Below are 16,189 nucleotides of genomic sequence, written 5' to 3'. Positions count from 1 at the left end.
GTATATTCTGGATATAAATTCTTTATCAGAAATATATGTCATAAATATTTTCTCCTAGTCTTTGGCTTATCTATTTCTTATAGCATTTTTTGATTTGCAAAAGTTTTAATTGTTGGTGAAGTCTAATATATCCACTTTTAAATGATCAGTACTTTTTGAATCTAAGAAATCTTCCCTAGCTCCTAGTTGCAAAGATCTTCTCTTACATTTTCTTCTAGAACCCTTACAGTTTTAGCTTTTATGTTTAGATCTATGATTCATCTGAAATTAATTTTTGCATATTGTGTGAGATAATGGTCAAGAATTTTTTTTTCCTAAAGAATTCCCTTGCTGAAAATCATTTGACCTTATAAATGATGATCCATTTCTGGACTCTAGAATTGGAAATATTTGTCTGAACTCATTATTTTTCTCTGTCTAAAAGATGTATACTTCATATCTCTATCCACCAAATCAATGACCCAGTAGCCATGAGCGTTCCTGGTGCCTCAGATCATGGTCTCTAAATACCATTTCTCATTAAAAGAAACCAGAGCTCCTGAGAAGTAGCTAATGCCCAGCCTGAGGCAGGAATTTGTAAGATGAACTTGGGACATACTATCATAGCAGAAGGTAGGACACTTTCAAGGGGCTCTCAGTGGCCAAATATGGAACAAGTTGAGCATAAGAAAGAATAATGTTTAAAATCAATTGGAATCCATAAACTATTAAAAATTCATTATATTTACAATGATGCTACAACATGAACTCATTAATAAGCTTTGGTAGTTTCTAGCTTCCCTATCTACCCTACCTTGGTCACATTTGGTAGTTGTGAATACTCCAAAACCATTGTTCTGTAAACTGGCAAATAACAACAAAGAAACATTTATCAAACATTTATCTTGCCTTTCCTTTACAAACCATATTTTATGATGATCAAATAAGATGATAAAGGAGGGTTCTTTATAGAAGAAAACCAGCTGAAAAATACAGAAGGAATGACAGAATTTGAAAATGACCATATTGCCATATCTAATGAAATAATGGGATTAGACAGTGGTCATTGGTAGGTAACATTTGATGGGGAACTTTATAATGGATGGGTTGGGCTAACAACCTCTGAACCCGTGGATCAGTTTTAACATCATTAAGAGTGTACCAGCCAGGCAATATATCTTTCCAGATATAATGAAACAGGAAATACAGAGCACCCAGCCCCCAGTATTGCCAAAGTACTTGAACTTGAATTAAATTGAGTCTCTAGGTCTAATTAGCAGTTTACAGGAAATGCAGGGATATGGGAACACCACTGCAAGAAAATCTACAGGAAGAATGTTCTAATTTCTCCAACAAATAAATGGCATGAAAAATTGTGGATGGGGAAAGGACTGTTAGGGGTTGAAGGAGACTTAAGATCTGCAACCAAATGGAATGTGTGGACCTGGTTTATATCCTGATTTAAACGAATTACAAAAAAGACAGTTTTGAGACAGTTGCGTTTTGAACATATACTGTGTATTAAGTATATTAAGAAGTACGTTAGTTTTATTAAGTGGTAATGGCATTGTGGTTATGTTAAAAAAGAGTCTTTATCTGTTAGACTACACAGAAGTATTTACAGCAGAAATAAGATGATGTCTGGTATTTGCTGTAAAATACTAAAAAAATGTAGATGGGGATAGATTGAAGATTGGCAAAAGGTTGGTAATTATTGAAGAGAGTGATAGGGGTTCATTTTACTGAACTATCTCATGACTTTCTTCGTTTTCATAATAAAAAGTTTAGACAAGAAAAACATGTATTTTGACCCTGAAGTGAAAGTTCTGGCTTTGAAGAGCACCGAATATATGGCTGAGATAGGCCACTTGACATCATATTAATGGGCTTTGCTGGCGTTATCACTGTTGTGAAGAAATATTTTTATGTCATACTTCATTTCTAATCTCATAAGAGCACCTTCCCTGACACTGGTGACTTCAGTGTGTAAAGTCAGAGCCTGGCATTCATTGCCTGTTTTTTTCACACAGCAGGCTGGAAAGACTCTCCTTCCCAGCAGGGATTTGACTGCATTCATTGTTTGCACTCCTTCCTTGAAGACTGAGTGAAGATCACGAACAACACGTTGCTCACCAGCCATTTAGTCTGTATCCAGCAGCATGTAGATGGATGTTCAGGGGTCCGCCTCCACCTTCTGAAGAGCCATGTCCTTCTCTGCTGTACATGTAGCTAGGCTTCACCAGTATTGACCCCCCTATGCCCCTGGCCGTCTACATGATGTGTCTCAAAGGAATCATGAACCGACAAAAGGAAAACATCTTCTCTTGCAGCGTGTGTTCACCAAGTACTACATTGTGAAGCCCTTCTACCCTGTCTGCAACTCACGAATGCCAAGTGCTGATTCATAGCATGCACATGAGTAATGCATTCTAACTCTAAGGAGAATGCCTGCTGGTGTAATGCACGTGTCATAATAATTGTTTTTCTGTACTATGTGTCACTGATGATATGTGCTATCAAACCTTGTCATTTGATAAAGAAATTTTTTTTTTTAATGTAGGTGTTCCCTCTACAAGTTTTTTTTTTTAATTTTTTTAATTTTTTTTTAATTTTTTGTTTATTGCAGTAACATTGGTTTCTAACATTGTAAAAATTTCAAGTGTACATCATTGTACTTCTATTTCTGCATGGACTACATCATGTTCACCACCAAAATACTAATTACAACCCATCACCACACACATGTACCGAATTATCCCTTTCACCCTCCTCCCTCCCCCCTTCCCCTCTGGTAACCACCAATCCAATCTCTGTCCCTATGTGTTTGTTTATTGTTGTTATTATCTACTACTTAATGAAGGAAATCATATGGTATTTGACCTTCTCCCTCTGACTTATTTCACTTTGCATTATACCCTCAATGTCCATCCATGTTGTCACAAATGGCTGGATTTCGTCGTTTCTTATGGCTGAGTAGTATTCCATTGTGTATATATACCACAGCTTCTTTATCCATTCGTCCCTTGATGGGCACTTAGGTTGCTTCCAAGTCTTGGCTATCGTGAATAAGGCTGCAATGAACACAGGGGTGCATGTACCTTTGCAAATTGGTGTTTTCAAGTTCGTTGGATAAATACCCAACAGTGGAATAGCTGGATCATATGGTAGTTCTATCGTTGATTTTTTGAGGAATCTCCATACTGTTTTCCATAGTGGCTGCACCAGTTTGCACTCCCACCAGCAGTGTATGAGAGTTCCCTTCTCTCCACAACCTCTCCAACACATGTTGTTTCCTGTCTTGTTAATTATAGCCATTCTGACGGGCGTGAGGTGATATCTCATTGTAGTTTTGATTTGCATTTCCCTGATAGTTAGTGATTTTGAACATCTTTTCATGTGTCTGTGGGCCATCTGTATATCTTCTTTGGAGAAATGTCTGTTAAGGTCTTTTGCCCATTTTTTAATTGGGTTGGTAGTTTTTTTGTTGTTGAGATGCATGAGTTCTTTATATATTTTGGAGATTAAGCCCTTATCAGATGTATGGTTTGCAAATATCTTCTCCCAATTGTTAGGTTGTCTTTTCGTTTTGTTGATGGTTTCCTTTGCTGTGCAGAAGCTTTTTAGTTTGATGTAGTCCCATTTGTTTATTTTTTCTATTGTTTCTCTTGCCCGGTCAGATGTGGTGTTTGAAAAGATGTTGCTAAGACCGATGTCGAAGAGCGTACTGCCTATGTTTTCTTCTAGAACTTTCACAGTTTCAGGTCTTACATTCAAGTCTTTAATCCATTTGGAGTTAATTTTTGTGTATGGTGTAAGGTAAGGGTCTACTTTCACTTTTTTGCATGTGGCTATCCAATTTTCCCAACACCATTTGTTGAAGAGACTTTCTTTTCTCCATTGTATGTTCTTGGCTCCTTTGTCAAAGATTAGCTGTCCATAGATGTGTGGGTTTATTTCTGGGCTTTCGATTCTATTCCATCTGTGTGTCTGTTTTTGTGCCAGTACCATGCTGTTTTGGTTACTATAGCTTTGTAGTATATTTTGAAATCAGGGAGTGTGATACCTCCAACTTTGTTCTTTTTTCTCAGGATTCCTTTAGCTATTCGGGGTCTTTTGTTGTTCCATATAAATTTTAGGATTCTTTGTTCTATTTCTGTGAAAAATGTTGTTGGAACTTTGATAGGGATTGCATTGAATCTATAGATGGCTTTAGGAAGGATGGACATCTTAACTATGTTAATTCTTCCAATCCAAGAGCACGGAATATCTTTCCATTTCTTTGTGTCTTCTTCAATTTCTTTCAGAAATGTTTTATAGTTTTCGGTGTACAGATCTTTCACCTCTTTGGTTAAGTTTATTCCTAGGTATTTTATTCTTTTTGTTGCAATTGTAAATGGGATGGTATTCTTAATTTCTGTTTCTGCTACTTCGTTGTTAGTGTACAGAAATGCAACTGATTTTTGTATGTTGATTTTGTATCCTGCAACTTTACCATATTCGTTTATTACTTCTAAAAGTTTTCTGGTGGATTCTTTAGGGTTTTCTATATATAAAATCATGTCATCTGCAAATAGTGATAGTTTCACTTCTTCCTTTCCAATTTGGATCCCTTTTATTTCTTTCTCTTGCCTGATTGCTCTGGCTAGGACTTCCAATACTATGTTAAATAGGAGTGGTGACAGTGGGCATCCTTGTCTGGTTCCTGTTCTTAGAGGGATAGCTTTCAGTTTTTCACCATTGAGGATGATATTAGCTGTGGGTTTCTCATATATGGTCTTTATTATGTTGAGGTACTTTCCTTCTATCCCCATTTTATTCAGAGTTTTTATCATAAATGGATGCTGGATCTTGTCAAATGCTTTCTCTGCATCTATTGAGATGATCATGTGATTTTTGTTCTTCATTTTATTAATGTGGTGTATTACGTTGATTGATTTGCGAATGTTAAACCATCCCTGCATCCCTGGAATAAATCCCACTTGATCATGGTGTATAATCTTTTTAACGTATTGTTGTATGCGATTTGCTAGTATTTTGTTGAGGATTTTCGCATCGATGTTCATCAGTGATATTGGCCTGTAATTTTCTTTTTTTTGTGTTGTCCTTGTCTGGTTTTGGTATCAGGGTAATGTCAGCTTCGTAGAATGAGTTAGGGAGCTTCCCCCCCTCCTCAATTTTTTGGAAGAGTTTGAGAAGGATAGGTATTAAGTCTTCTTTGAATGTTTGGTAGAATTCACCAGGGAAGCCGTCTGGTCCTGGACTTTTATTTTTGGGGAGGTTTTTGATTACTGTTTCGATCTCCTTACTGGTGATTGGTCTATTCAAATTCTCTACTTCTTCTTGATCCAGTTTTGGAAGGTTGTATGATTCTAAGAATTTATCCATTTCTTCCAGATTGTCGAATTGGTTGGCATATAGTTTTTCATAGTATTCTCTTATAATCTTTTGTATTTCTGAGGTGTCTGTTGTAACCTCTCCTCTTTCATTTCTGATTTTACTTATTTGTGCCTTCTCTCTTTTTTTCTTGGTGAGTCTAGCTAAAGGTTTGTCTATTTTGTTGATCTTCTCAAAGAACCAGCTCTTGGTTTTATTAATTTTTTCTATTGTTTTTTTGGTCTCTATTTCATTTATTTCTGCTCTGATTTTTATTATTTCCCTTCTTCTACTGATTTTGGGCTTTGTTTGTTCTTCTTTTTCCAGTTCCTTTAGGTGCATTGTTAGATTGTTTATTTGAGATTTTTCTTGTTTGTTGAGATAGGCCTGTATTGCTATAAGCTTCCCTCTTAGAACCGCTTTTGCTGTATCCCATAAATTCTGGCATGTCGTATTTTCATTTTCATTTGTCTCCAGGTATTTTTTGATTTCTTCTTTGATTTCTTCATTAACCCAGTCGTTGTTCAGTAGCATTTTGTTTAATCTCCACGTATTTGTGGCTTTTCTGATTTTCTTCCTATAGTTGATTTCTAGTTTCATACCGTTGTGGTCAGAAAAGAAGCTTGGTATTATTTCAATCTTCTTAAATTTATGGAGACTTGTTTTGTGGCCTAATATGTGATCAGTCCTGGAGAATGTTCCATGTGCATTTGAAAAGAACGTGTATTCTTCAGTTTTTGGATGGAATGCTCTGTATATATCTACTAGGTCCATCTGTTCTAGTGTGTCGTTTAAGGCCAATGTTTCCTTATTGATCTTCTGTTTGGATGATCTATCCGTTGGTGTAAGTGGAGTGTTAAAGTCCCCTACTATTATTGTGTTACTATTTCTGTTTTTATGTCTGTTAATAATTGCTTTATATATTTAGGTGCACCTACATTGGGTGCGTAGATATTTACAAGTGTTATATCCTCTTGTTGGATTGTTCCCTTGATCATTATGTAATGCCCTTCTTTGTCTCGTTTTACAGTTTTTGTTTTAAAGTCTATTTTGTCTGATATGAGTACTGCTACCCCAGCTTTCTTTTCATTGCCATTTGCGTGGAGTATCTTTTTCCATCCCTTCACTTTCAGTTTGTGTCTTTAGGTCTGAACTGTGTCTCTTGTATGCAGCATATATATGGGTCTTGTTTTTTTATCCAGTCAGCCACCCTATGCCTTTTAATTGGAGCATTTAGTCCATTGACGTTTAAAGTAGCTATTGATAAGTATGTACTTACTGCCATTTTTTAACTTTTTTTTTTTCTCAGTGTTTTAGTAGTCCTTCTCTGTTCCTTACTTCTTCTATACAGAATTGATGGTCACTTTAGTTTGACCTCTGTCTGAAAGCTGTACTCTTTAACTACCCTCCTCCCTCCTTTTATGTTTTTGATATCATATCCAACCTCTTTTTTGTGCATTTGTATCCATTACGTTCTAATCGTGGAAATAGATAATTTTTCCTATTTGTGGTCTTCTCTTTTCCCCTTAAATCAGTCCCTTTAACATTTCTTGTAACACTGGTTTCTTGGTGACAAACTCCTTTAATTTTTGCTTATCTGGGAAAATTTTGATCTCTCCTTCCATTTTGAACGATAACCTTGCTGGGTAGAGTATTCTTGGCTGTAAGTTTTTTCCCTTTAGCACTTTAAATATATCGTGCCATTCTCTTCTAGCCTGTAAGGTTTCTGCTGAGAAGTCAGCTGATAGCCTTATGGGGTTTCCTTTGTATGTAACTTGACATTCTCTTGCGGCTTTTAGGATTCTCTCTTTATCTTTAATTCTGGACATTTTGATTATGATGTGTCTTGGTGTGGGCCTCTTTGGATTTATCTTGTTTGGGGCTCTCTGTGCCTCCTGTACCTGGATGTCTGTTTCCTTCCTTAGGTTAGGGAAGTTTTCATCTATTATTTCTTGAAATAGATTCTCTGCCCCCTTGTCTTGCTCTTCTCCTTCCGGGACACCTATAACACGGATGTTAGTGCGCTTGATGTTGTCCCAGAGGTCCTTTAGACTGTCCTCACTCTTTTTAATTCTTTTCTCTTTTACCTGTTCACCTTGGGTAATTTCTTCTAGTCTTTCTTCCAGCTCACAGATCCGTTCTTCTGTATCCTCTACTCTGCTTTTGAGTCCCTCTAGTGAATTTTTCATTTCCAGTATTGTATTCTTCATTTCTGATTGGTTCTTTTTTATATCTTCCATTTCTTTGTTGACATTCTCACTGAGTTCATCTATTCTTCTCCCCAGATCAGTGAGCATCCTGAACACTCTTAGTTTAAACTCTCTGTCAGGTAGGTTGCTCGTTTCTGTTTCACTTAGTTCCTTTTCTGGGGTTTTGTCCTGTTCCCTTACTTGGAATGTATTCTTTTGCCTCCTCATTTTGCCTCTTTCCCTGTGCTTGTGTCTACGTATTAGGTAGGTCAGCTACGTCTCCTGCTCTTGGATAGGTGACCTTATGTAAGTGATGCCTTAGGAGGCTTCCAGTGTGCTTCCCTCAGTTCTCAATGTTCCAGGGGTGGCCCCTATGTGGGCTACGTGTGTCCTTCTATTGTGGCCTGTTAGCTCTCCCTATAGGCGCCCAGGGAGGCTGAGTTATGCTCCTGGCCAGCTGTTGTAATGCTCAGCTGCTTGTAGTTGTTGTGGGCCCTTCAGTCTCTTTATCAGGTGTGGGGAGCCCCAGCACAGTTGGCTGCAAGTTCTAATACCACATTTGTGTTGCAGTATTTCTTTTAAGTGAGTAAGCCCCCAGTGTGGCAGGTTGTTAGGGTCAGGGCCTTACAATTGCTGTAAACCTCTAGCCTATTAGGTCTCTTGTCAGCTCTCTGAGGATTGCAGCTGCGTGGGGCTGCCCTTATGCACAGGAGCACCCAATTGTTTCAGGCTTTGGAAGGTGGGGCAAACCTCCTATGTGGGTCTTTGAGAAGCACAAGTCTTTTGCAGCTGACAAGCCCTGTTGCCCACAGGTCCACACACACAGTCAACACAGTCCTGCCCCATGTGAGCGCCCCGACCTCCCCAAGTGGACCCAGTCTCTCCACGGCGGGAGCCCCACACACTCCGCCACCACCCCACACTCTCCACCCGCTCCTTGTGCACACCCTGCCCCGCTCAAGTCAGCTCAGTTGCCAGGCTGCAGAGAATCCAGTCACCAATCTATGCAGGCCCACACGTTGCCTGAGAGCTTGTTGTTGGGTGGGGCCAGTCTCTAGGGTGGGCTGCCTGCCCTGGCTGAGCTGGATTAAATCGGTACTCTAGCGGGTGGAGCAGACCCTGGGCTAGCAGGTCTCAGGGAGAACTCCAATGGCGTCTGTGTCAGCACGCCCACACCAGGCCACAACAATGGCCGCCGCCAATGTCCCAGTCCCTGGAGAGGTCTCACCCCTCACCGAGATGCGCTCAGGGCCTATTAGGTGAGTCTCCTTTCACCGAAGCACTGTGCGCCTTTCTTTCTGGTGATTTTAGGATGCTTTCTGGAACGGGTGAGTTTGTGCGCGGGCCCTTTAAGAGCCAGTTTTAGTTTCTTTGTGAACCGGGTTTTCTGGGGGTGCTACCCAATGCTTTAGTAGCAGGCAAAGTCAGATATTATGCCGCTGGTCTTGATTGTGCTGGGTCCACAAAATGCCCACAGCCGGAGCGCTCCCCGGCTCAGGGCCCCGCGCCTCCAGGGAGGGCTGCGTACCTGTGAGCTGCTCCCGGCGGCCGTGAAGCTGGCGGCTCGTGAAGGCGGCGTTTTTCCTCTCCAGAAGGGAGTCTCTGCCTCTTCCACCCCAGTTAGGATTGTCCGTTGTTGCAGGAGTTCCTCTTATCCAGTTTTCAGTTCTGTCTCAGGGGTAATTTTTCCAGGAGTAGTTGTAAATTGGCTGTGTCCACGGGAGGAGGTGAGTTCAGAGTCTGCCTACACCGCCATCTTGACTCCGCCCCCGATAAAGAAATTTTGACAATAATTCATTCTACTTTCCCTTCAAGTATATTTATCTTCAGCTTTGTGTCTTATACCTGCTTTTACCACAAGGATTACAACTTTGAATGATGCCTCTGTAATTTTGGTTTCTCTCTGCCTTTAGTGACAAAATTAATTACTTTCTTACTCTGAGAATTACTTTGCACGTGTCCAGGAAAACTAGATTGCTTTACTGGAAATGACAACCGTGCACTGTTTGGAGGAGATACCAAAGCTTGGATGGCTGTGTTTGTCAGAATTTCCCTCCAATTGATCATCTGGGGACTAGGGACAAATGGATTGCAGGTCCAATAAAATCCAGCTTACAATACATGCCATACTTCCTTACCATGCTTTTTTTTTTCCATTTGCTTGTGTAAAATATATATCTTTGAAGATTCACTTTTTGTAGAACATTCAGGTGATCTACTGATGCCGAAGGTCCTGTTTACCATTTAGGTTTATAACATTATTCCTGTTATGTTTTCACCACATTTACATCTGGTGAATTTAAATTTTTTTTTTTGTAAGGAAGATTAGCCCTGAGCTAACATCCATGCTAATCCTCCTCTTTTTGCTGAGGAAGACCGGCTCTGAGCTGACATCTATTGCCAATTCTCCTCCTTTTTGTTTTCCCCAAAGCCCCAGTAGATAGTTGTATGTCATAGTTGCACATCCTTCTACTTGCTGTGTGTGGGACGCAGCCTCAGCATGGCTGGAGAAGCCGTGCGTCGCTGCGCGCCCGGGATCTGAACGCCGGCCGCCAGTAGCGGAGCGCGCGCACTTAACTGCTAAGCCACGGGGTCGGCCCCACATCTGGTGAATTTAAAGTGTAATGCTACATACTAGTAACAATAAAAATGCCAACTTAAATGTAAAAAGTAATGCCCCCCAAATGTGAAAATGTGCTTGTTGTTACAGATTACATCAAACTAAAAGTGATGAAGACTAACTGCACTGTTAATATGAGGTTCACATAGACAAAATGATAGAAGCTGGCAATTTCTAAATTTCAGATTTCTTAAAATCATGATTAATCTTACATTTCAAATTCTTAGGAATGCATGAGAGAAAAATTGCTTTATTGCTTTATCCTCTTGAGATGACCCAATTACTTGTAGACCCTTGATAGACTCCTGGGTTCACTGGTGGTCCCTGATCTATACCATGAAGAACTGTGCCTTCAAACAGAGAACCTGGGAACAGTAGGTTCATATACAACATATTTTCTTCCAGTGTCACCGAGTCTTCTGTCCCTGTGAAGCCTGCCCATATAGGATAGTGTTTCTCCAAGTGTAATTTGGGGAACTTTTGCATCAAAACCATCTGGAGAGCTTGTTTAACAGTATATTTTTAAGCCCTATCTCAGGCTCCTGAGAAGATCCTGGGAGTGAGGCCTGAACATTTGCATTTTTTTTTTCTTCATGAGGAAGATTAGCCCTGAGCTAACATCTCTTGCCAATCCTCCTCTTTTTGCTGAGGAAGATTGGCCCTGGGCTAACATCTGTGCCCGTCTTCCTCTACTTTATATGTGGGATGCCTGCCACAGCATGGCTTGATAAGTGGTGTGTAGGTCTGCACTTGGGATCTGAACCCGCAAACCCCAGGTCGCCAAAGTGGAGCAGTAAACTTAACCACTATGCCACTGGGCTCGCCCCTGGACATCTGCATTTTTAAAAACTTTCCCACATGTATCTGGTACAGAGTACAGTTGAAGGACTGCTTAGAGTTTATGCAACGTAGAATACAAATGCCTGCTCTGTTGGGTTTATATGACACATTATTTTTATAATTTATGATGAATATTTTACCCTTTTCCTTTTTACCCTCAGGACTGGTCCGTCATGTCTGTAACCTGTTCACCGAAACTGCCACACTGTGCTTGGATGTGGACAATAAAAACAACAACGAGACTGCAGCCGCGCTGCTGTTTTCACTGCTTGATATTTTGCACGGCATGCTGACCTACACATCCAGTATTGTACGGCTGGCCTTGCAGGTAGAGGACCTCTTCCTGTGTCTTGAACAACCCTGCTCCATGTCACACTTCCCTTCATTCTCTTCTTTCTAATCTTCTTCTAATGTGTCTTTATTTTTGATAAAGAACATATGATTCTATAGAGAGTACCAAATAAGCCATCTTTGGGTGACCCATATCGAGAACTGATAATTTGATCACAAAATCTGAAAGGAAAGAGGAGAGGCCTAAGCAAAGACTTAGCGAGCACTAACTGGGGATCTGCTCCCGACTGAAGAGATCATTTGCCTTACATGCACGTTGGGGTTGGCCAAGCAGTGTCCAGTCTTCCTGTCCTGAGATGGAGCTCCTTCCCATCCCCAACAGGATGGATTAGCTGGCTAGGAACAATGGAGAGATTTTAGGCACACACACACATATACACATACACACACATACATACGCATACGTATATGTGTATGTATACACATATGTATAAACACACATCTACATGCATATGCAAAACATAAACTCTATCACTTGCTTTCCCTTATGACCAATAATATGGAATTGCAAGATGGTTTTGAGGACTAGAAATGTATTCAGTGGCTATGGAAACGTCAGTTTGCCCCAAACTATGACCTGGATTTACTTAGCAGCATGCTCTAAGGAAGGAAAGGCATGTGAATTTATTGAGTACTTTCCATGTTAGTAGAAATGCCTATTTCATTTAATGTTCTCTTTAACCAAGTCAACTGATACTTAGATCATGTGAAAGCACACAGCCAATATAAATTCATTGTGCTATTTAGAATCCTGGTAAAATTGCAAGAGATATATATCAAATGGTAGCATCCTGGCTTGGATAGATGCAGAAGCTAAAGTTGAAACCAAACTGTTTTTGATACTCTGCCAAGAATTATAGTAGCAGAGCCAAGAATGAATCCCTAGACTCTGGTTTAGTCTCTGCTATTCATCAATATGATAAATGGTATCTTTTATCCACAGTTAAGCTGGTCAAGTATTTAGCTTGTCTGGTGTGGTTTAATAAATAATTCCAAGATTCTCTCAACAAACATGATAGTGAGCAAGTGTTTAACCCAAACTTATAAAGCCAGTAAATGAAAATGGCCTTTGAACCATCTAGTTGTTTTTATTTGCTCATCTATTATTCTAAATTAACAGTAAAGCATTGCTAAGTACTTATGGAATCCTGAATTATGGATTTCTCTTAGTTTTTCCTCTCCTTTCTGGTAAGTATCTCTTTAGAGAACATTGTTTCTTACTTCAATTTCCACAGTGGGTAGTTTTATGTAATTCTTCAAGGTGTAGTCGAGAGCTACTCTCACAAGATGCTTTGATGGTGTCAATCTGTGAAAGATTATGTAGATTGTAGATAAAAAGGATCAGAAGTTTAAAAATTCCAGACGCAATAGAAATCCTCTTTTATTACAAGTGATTAGGTACATATTCAAGGGTGTTTAAAAGAAAACTCCTTAATACAAAATATTTTCTAATTCTCTGTTTTCAATTTGCTAGTGTACCAATAGATCACTGTTTTTTTTTTCATTTTCTTCAGCACCATTTTATATTTTACTGCTATCATCTTTCTAATTCCTCCCCTGTAATATCTGTCATGTATTTCTTTGACCTTGACTACTGACTTTGATCTCCATGATACCTGGTGTCTCTCTGAAAGACATAGAGTCCTTGAGACTGAATTAGGGGAAAGGATTGGGAAAGGAAATAGAGTGTGCATCAAAGACACATTTTCCTACAACACTGAGCGATAAGTACTTTCCAAATGATAAGACACCTCTTCCATTTATAAACATGCTCCACACTGGGGATTCTTCTGCATTCAAAGCCTCTGTGTACTTCTAAAAGGACCGTCTCTAAAGTAGAAGAATCGAGGGTTGCCAGTGTTTAAAATGAGAATAATGTTTCGATTTATGAAGCACGTTTCTTTTTCAGGGAGAAGAGTGATAGGTTGCAGGAATGTGTACCAGGGAGGTGAGGAGTGGGTGGGGGCAGGTGTCAGAATCTCCCTTAGGAGTTCAATCTTTACCCTAACCTGCCTTGTGATTCAGAATTGGTCCTGGTTTAAGTTAACCCCTTGAGGATTGTGTGTGAAAGATGTGGAAGAAGAAACAAATACATGCTCAAGACTCACTGGTGTGGGGACACGTGGGCCTTGTAGGCTGGAATGCCTTGGAGTCAAATGCCAGCCACGTGACTTTTCAACGTTATGATCCTGAGCAAGTTACTTCAACTGTGTTAGTATCAGTTTCCTCATCTGTAAAGTAGATATGATAATAACTACTGTGCAGGGTTGTCATAGAACTTAAATGAGAGAATAAAATGTATGTGAATATATGTAAATATGAAGTGCCTTACACATACCTGGCCCAGGAAAGGTAAGCAATAAATGGTTGCTGTGTCATTAGCAACAGCAAGAAGAAAGGTGCTCACCTCACCTTCCTGTTTACAGGGGGCTTCCTGTGGACCAAGACTTCCTCACTTCTGTGTCTTGGTGTGTGGGAGGGCACTCAGTTCGTATTTCGTGACTGTACTGACTCTTAGCGGGCTTAAGAGATATAAATTTATGGTGTTATTTTGCACTTATGAGCCTGGGACAGGGCGAGGCACCTGTGATTTCAGCAGGGATCAAGAGAGGAAGGGTGTTACCTCTTAGGGAGCTTACAGTTTGATAGGGAAGATCGTCAGTACACAAATAGTGAAGCAAATCATTATTTCATTACATTTGTGAGAATGTAATCACTGAAAGGTACAGGATGCTGCAGAGTGAATATGGGAGTGGAGGAACCTAACCCAGCTTTGGGGTTAGGGAAGGCACATATTCAGTGTTAAAATCCAGGTCAGCTGACTTCCCAATCTGGGCCTTGTCTGTCATTTCTGAAGTGATGGGGGAGCTTGATAGACTGCTCTCCTGGTGGGAGGACAGTTAAACTGCTGTTCATTTGCAGATGTGTTCGTATTGCCGAAAGACTGAAATGTGGCCACTGAGTCCTCCTTAGTCTCACATACACATAGAGGCTTTCCATCGTGAGGGCTGTACTCTCTATTTTACTCTCTCTCGGAATCATCCAGTTCGACTCCTCCATGTCCTTCCCCTTGTTGCTCTTCCCCATGAGCTACCCTCTGTCTGGTAGTTGAATGCAAGTGAGGTTTTTCTGTCATAGCCTGTAGTCCTCATCATGTCTCTCCCTTCCTTTGAAAACTTCAGTGACATCTCATTATCCATGATATAATTTTCTAACTCCTTGGTGAGACATTCCAGGCCTTGTATGATCTGGCCCCAGGATGCTTTTCCAGACTCGTCTGCCAGTCTTCCATGCTTACCATACCCATACCAAATGGTTGCCTTGGCATTTTCCAGATGGATCCTGCACCTTATGCACTGCCTTGTCTTTCCACATCAGATTCCCAGTACCTGAAACACCTGTTCTCCATATTATTCCCCGTAGACCTCATCCGCACCGACCAAATGCCACCTTCTCCTACCTCCCCCACCACCCAAACTCTGTTTCCACCTCTATAGCAGTTTTCACACTCTGCCTTTAGCACAGTTATTTGGAAGCTTGTCAACCTTTGAATTAAATCTGAGGTCCTATAGAGTGGGGACTGAGTTGTATTAGCTATGCATCGCGAGCATGTGCATGATGGTGTCTGTGGAGCACAGTGAGTGTTGAATTGAATTGGTCAGGGCCGCCCCATTGCAAGTTGTGCTCCCTTGTGTGCTTAAACCTGCTTGAAACAGCAGAAAACAAGAGCTTGAGGAATTGACTGTCTCTTGTTCTCTCCAGATGTGTTACCTCTGTGTTTACTTTCAAGCCTCTGTTGAGTACCTACCCCTGTGCACCAGATTCATGTAGCAATGCTAAATCTAGTAGAATTGTGTTCTCCCTGGCCTTTTTTTTATTTTTAATGCCAGGAATACAGCTGTATGTGTTTATCTCATTTTGGGTAACGCTGTACTGCCATTTAGTATTAAATAAGGCTCATAAGTTGACATTCCCAGGTTTTATATGTTTTAGACTATTAAATTTATATTTCTACTCAGAGTTCTCCTCTGAGATCCATACTTGTATATCCAGCAGCTTCCTTAACATGACACCTGGAATGCTTCATAGTCACCTCAAATTCAACATGTCCAAAGCTGAATTCAAGATTCACCTCACAAAACCATTCTCCTGCCAGCAAGCCCTGCCATCTTCATCTTGCCATGCAAACCAGAAACCTGGGAGTCATTCTTAAAATTTCCCTCTTTTTCATATTCCACATCTAATCTGTCACCAAGTAATGTAGCTTTTTACCTTAAATAGCAAACAAATCCAACCACTTCTCTCAAATCCTACTGCTACCCTCCCAGCTCAGTCTACCATCTTCTCTTGCTTCTCAGCTTCTATATTTACTCCTGCATCCATCCCTTTGGTGCACAGAGCTTCCAATGTGGGCCCATCCTTTTGTGAGGAGAGTTGAATTTCTAGTACATTCCTGGAGTGAACCCCTCTGTTGTGCAAAGCTGCAGTGTTCCCTTTTCTGGAACTCTGGGCAACTTTGCAAGGAGGCGGTACCTGCGTAGTGGTGGGCAGAGTCTGGATGTTGCTTGGTGACACTAACAAATGACTGTGTAGATCTTGGAGGATCTAGAGGACCACTGGATATCCTTGTGAGGAACGCCCCACAGCTGGAGCTTGTGCTTGGGGCCCATCTGCTTACTCACACGTGTTTGGAAAGGAAGGAGTGGCATCATGCCCCTCACTGCCTGGGGTGAGATTGCCTTATCTTTCCCAGGAGAGCATCAATCTACTCTAAAGGGTAATGTGTTAATGTGAAAAGGCCAATATTCTATCTCACATCGTGCTTCAGAAGGTGGGA

General features: G+C 40.5%; 1 protein-coding gene across 5 annotated transcripts in view; it reads left to right on the top strand.

Annotated features, from left to right (window-relative positions):
* Nucleotides 1-16,189, top strand: part of ULK4 (unc-51 like kinase 4) — a 530,581-nt gene that overhangs the window by 346,474 nt on the left and 167,918 nt on the right. For 4 of the 5 annotated variants that reach the window (XM_058555650.1, XM_058555625.1, XM_058555632.1 and 1 more), the window contains exon 33: nt 11,163-11,329. In XM_058555650.1, coding sequence (XP_058411633.1) covers nt 11,163-11,329 — 167 coding nt within the window. Of the gene's footprint in view, nt 1-2,009; nt 2,498-11,162; nt 11,330-16,189 lie in introns of those variants that run through there. The other variant, XM_058555641.1, reaches the window with a different exon arrangement.

Source organism: Diceros bicornis, chromosome 2 (genome assembly GCF_020826845.1).
Source record: "Diceros bicornis minor isolate mBicDic1 chromosome 2, mDicBic1.mat.cur, whole genome shotgun sequence".
Taxonomy (NCBI): domain Eukaryota; kingdom Metazoa; phylum Chordata; class Mammalia; order Perissodactyla; family Rhinocerotidae; genus Diceros; species Diceros bicornis.
The sequence above is the reverse complement of the archived record's forward strand: the minus strand, read 5'-3'. Positions and strand labels throughout refer to the sequence as shown.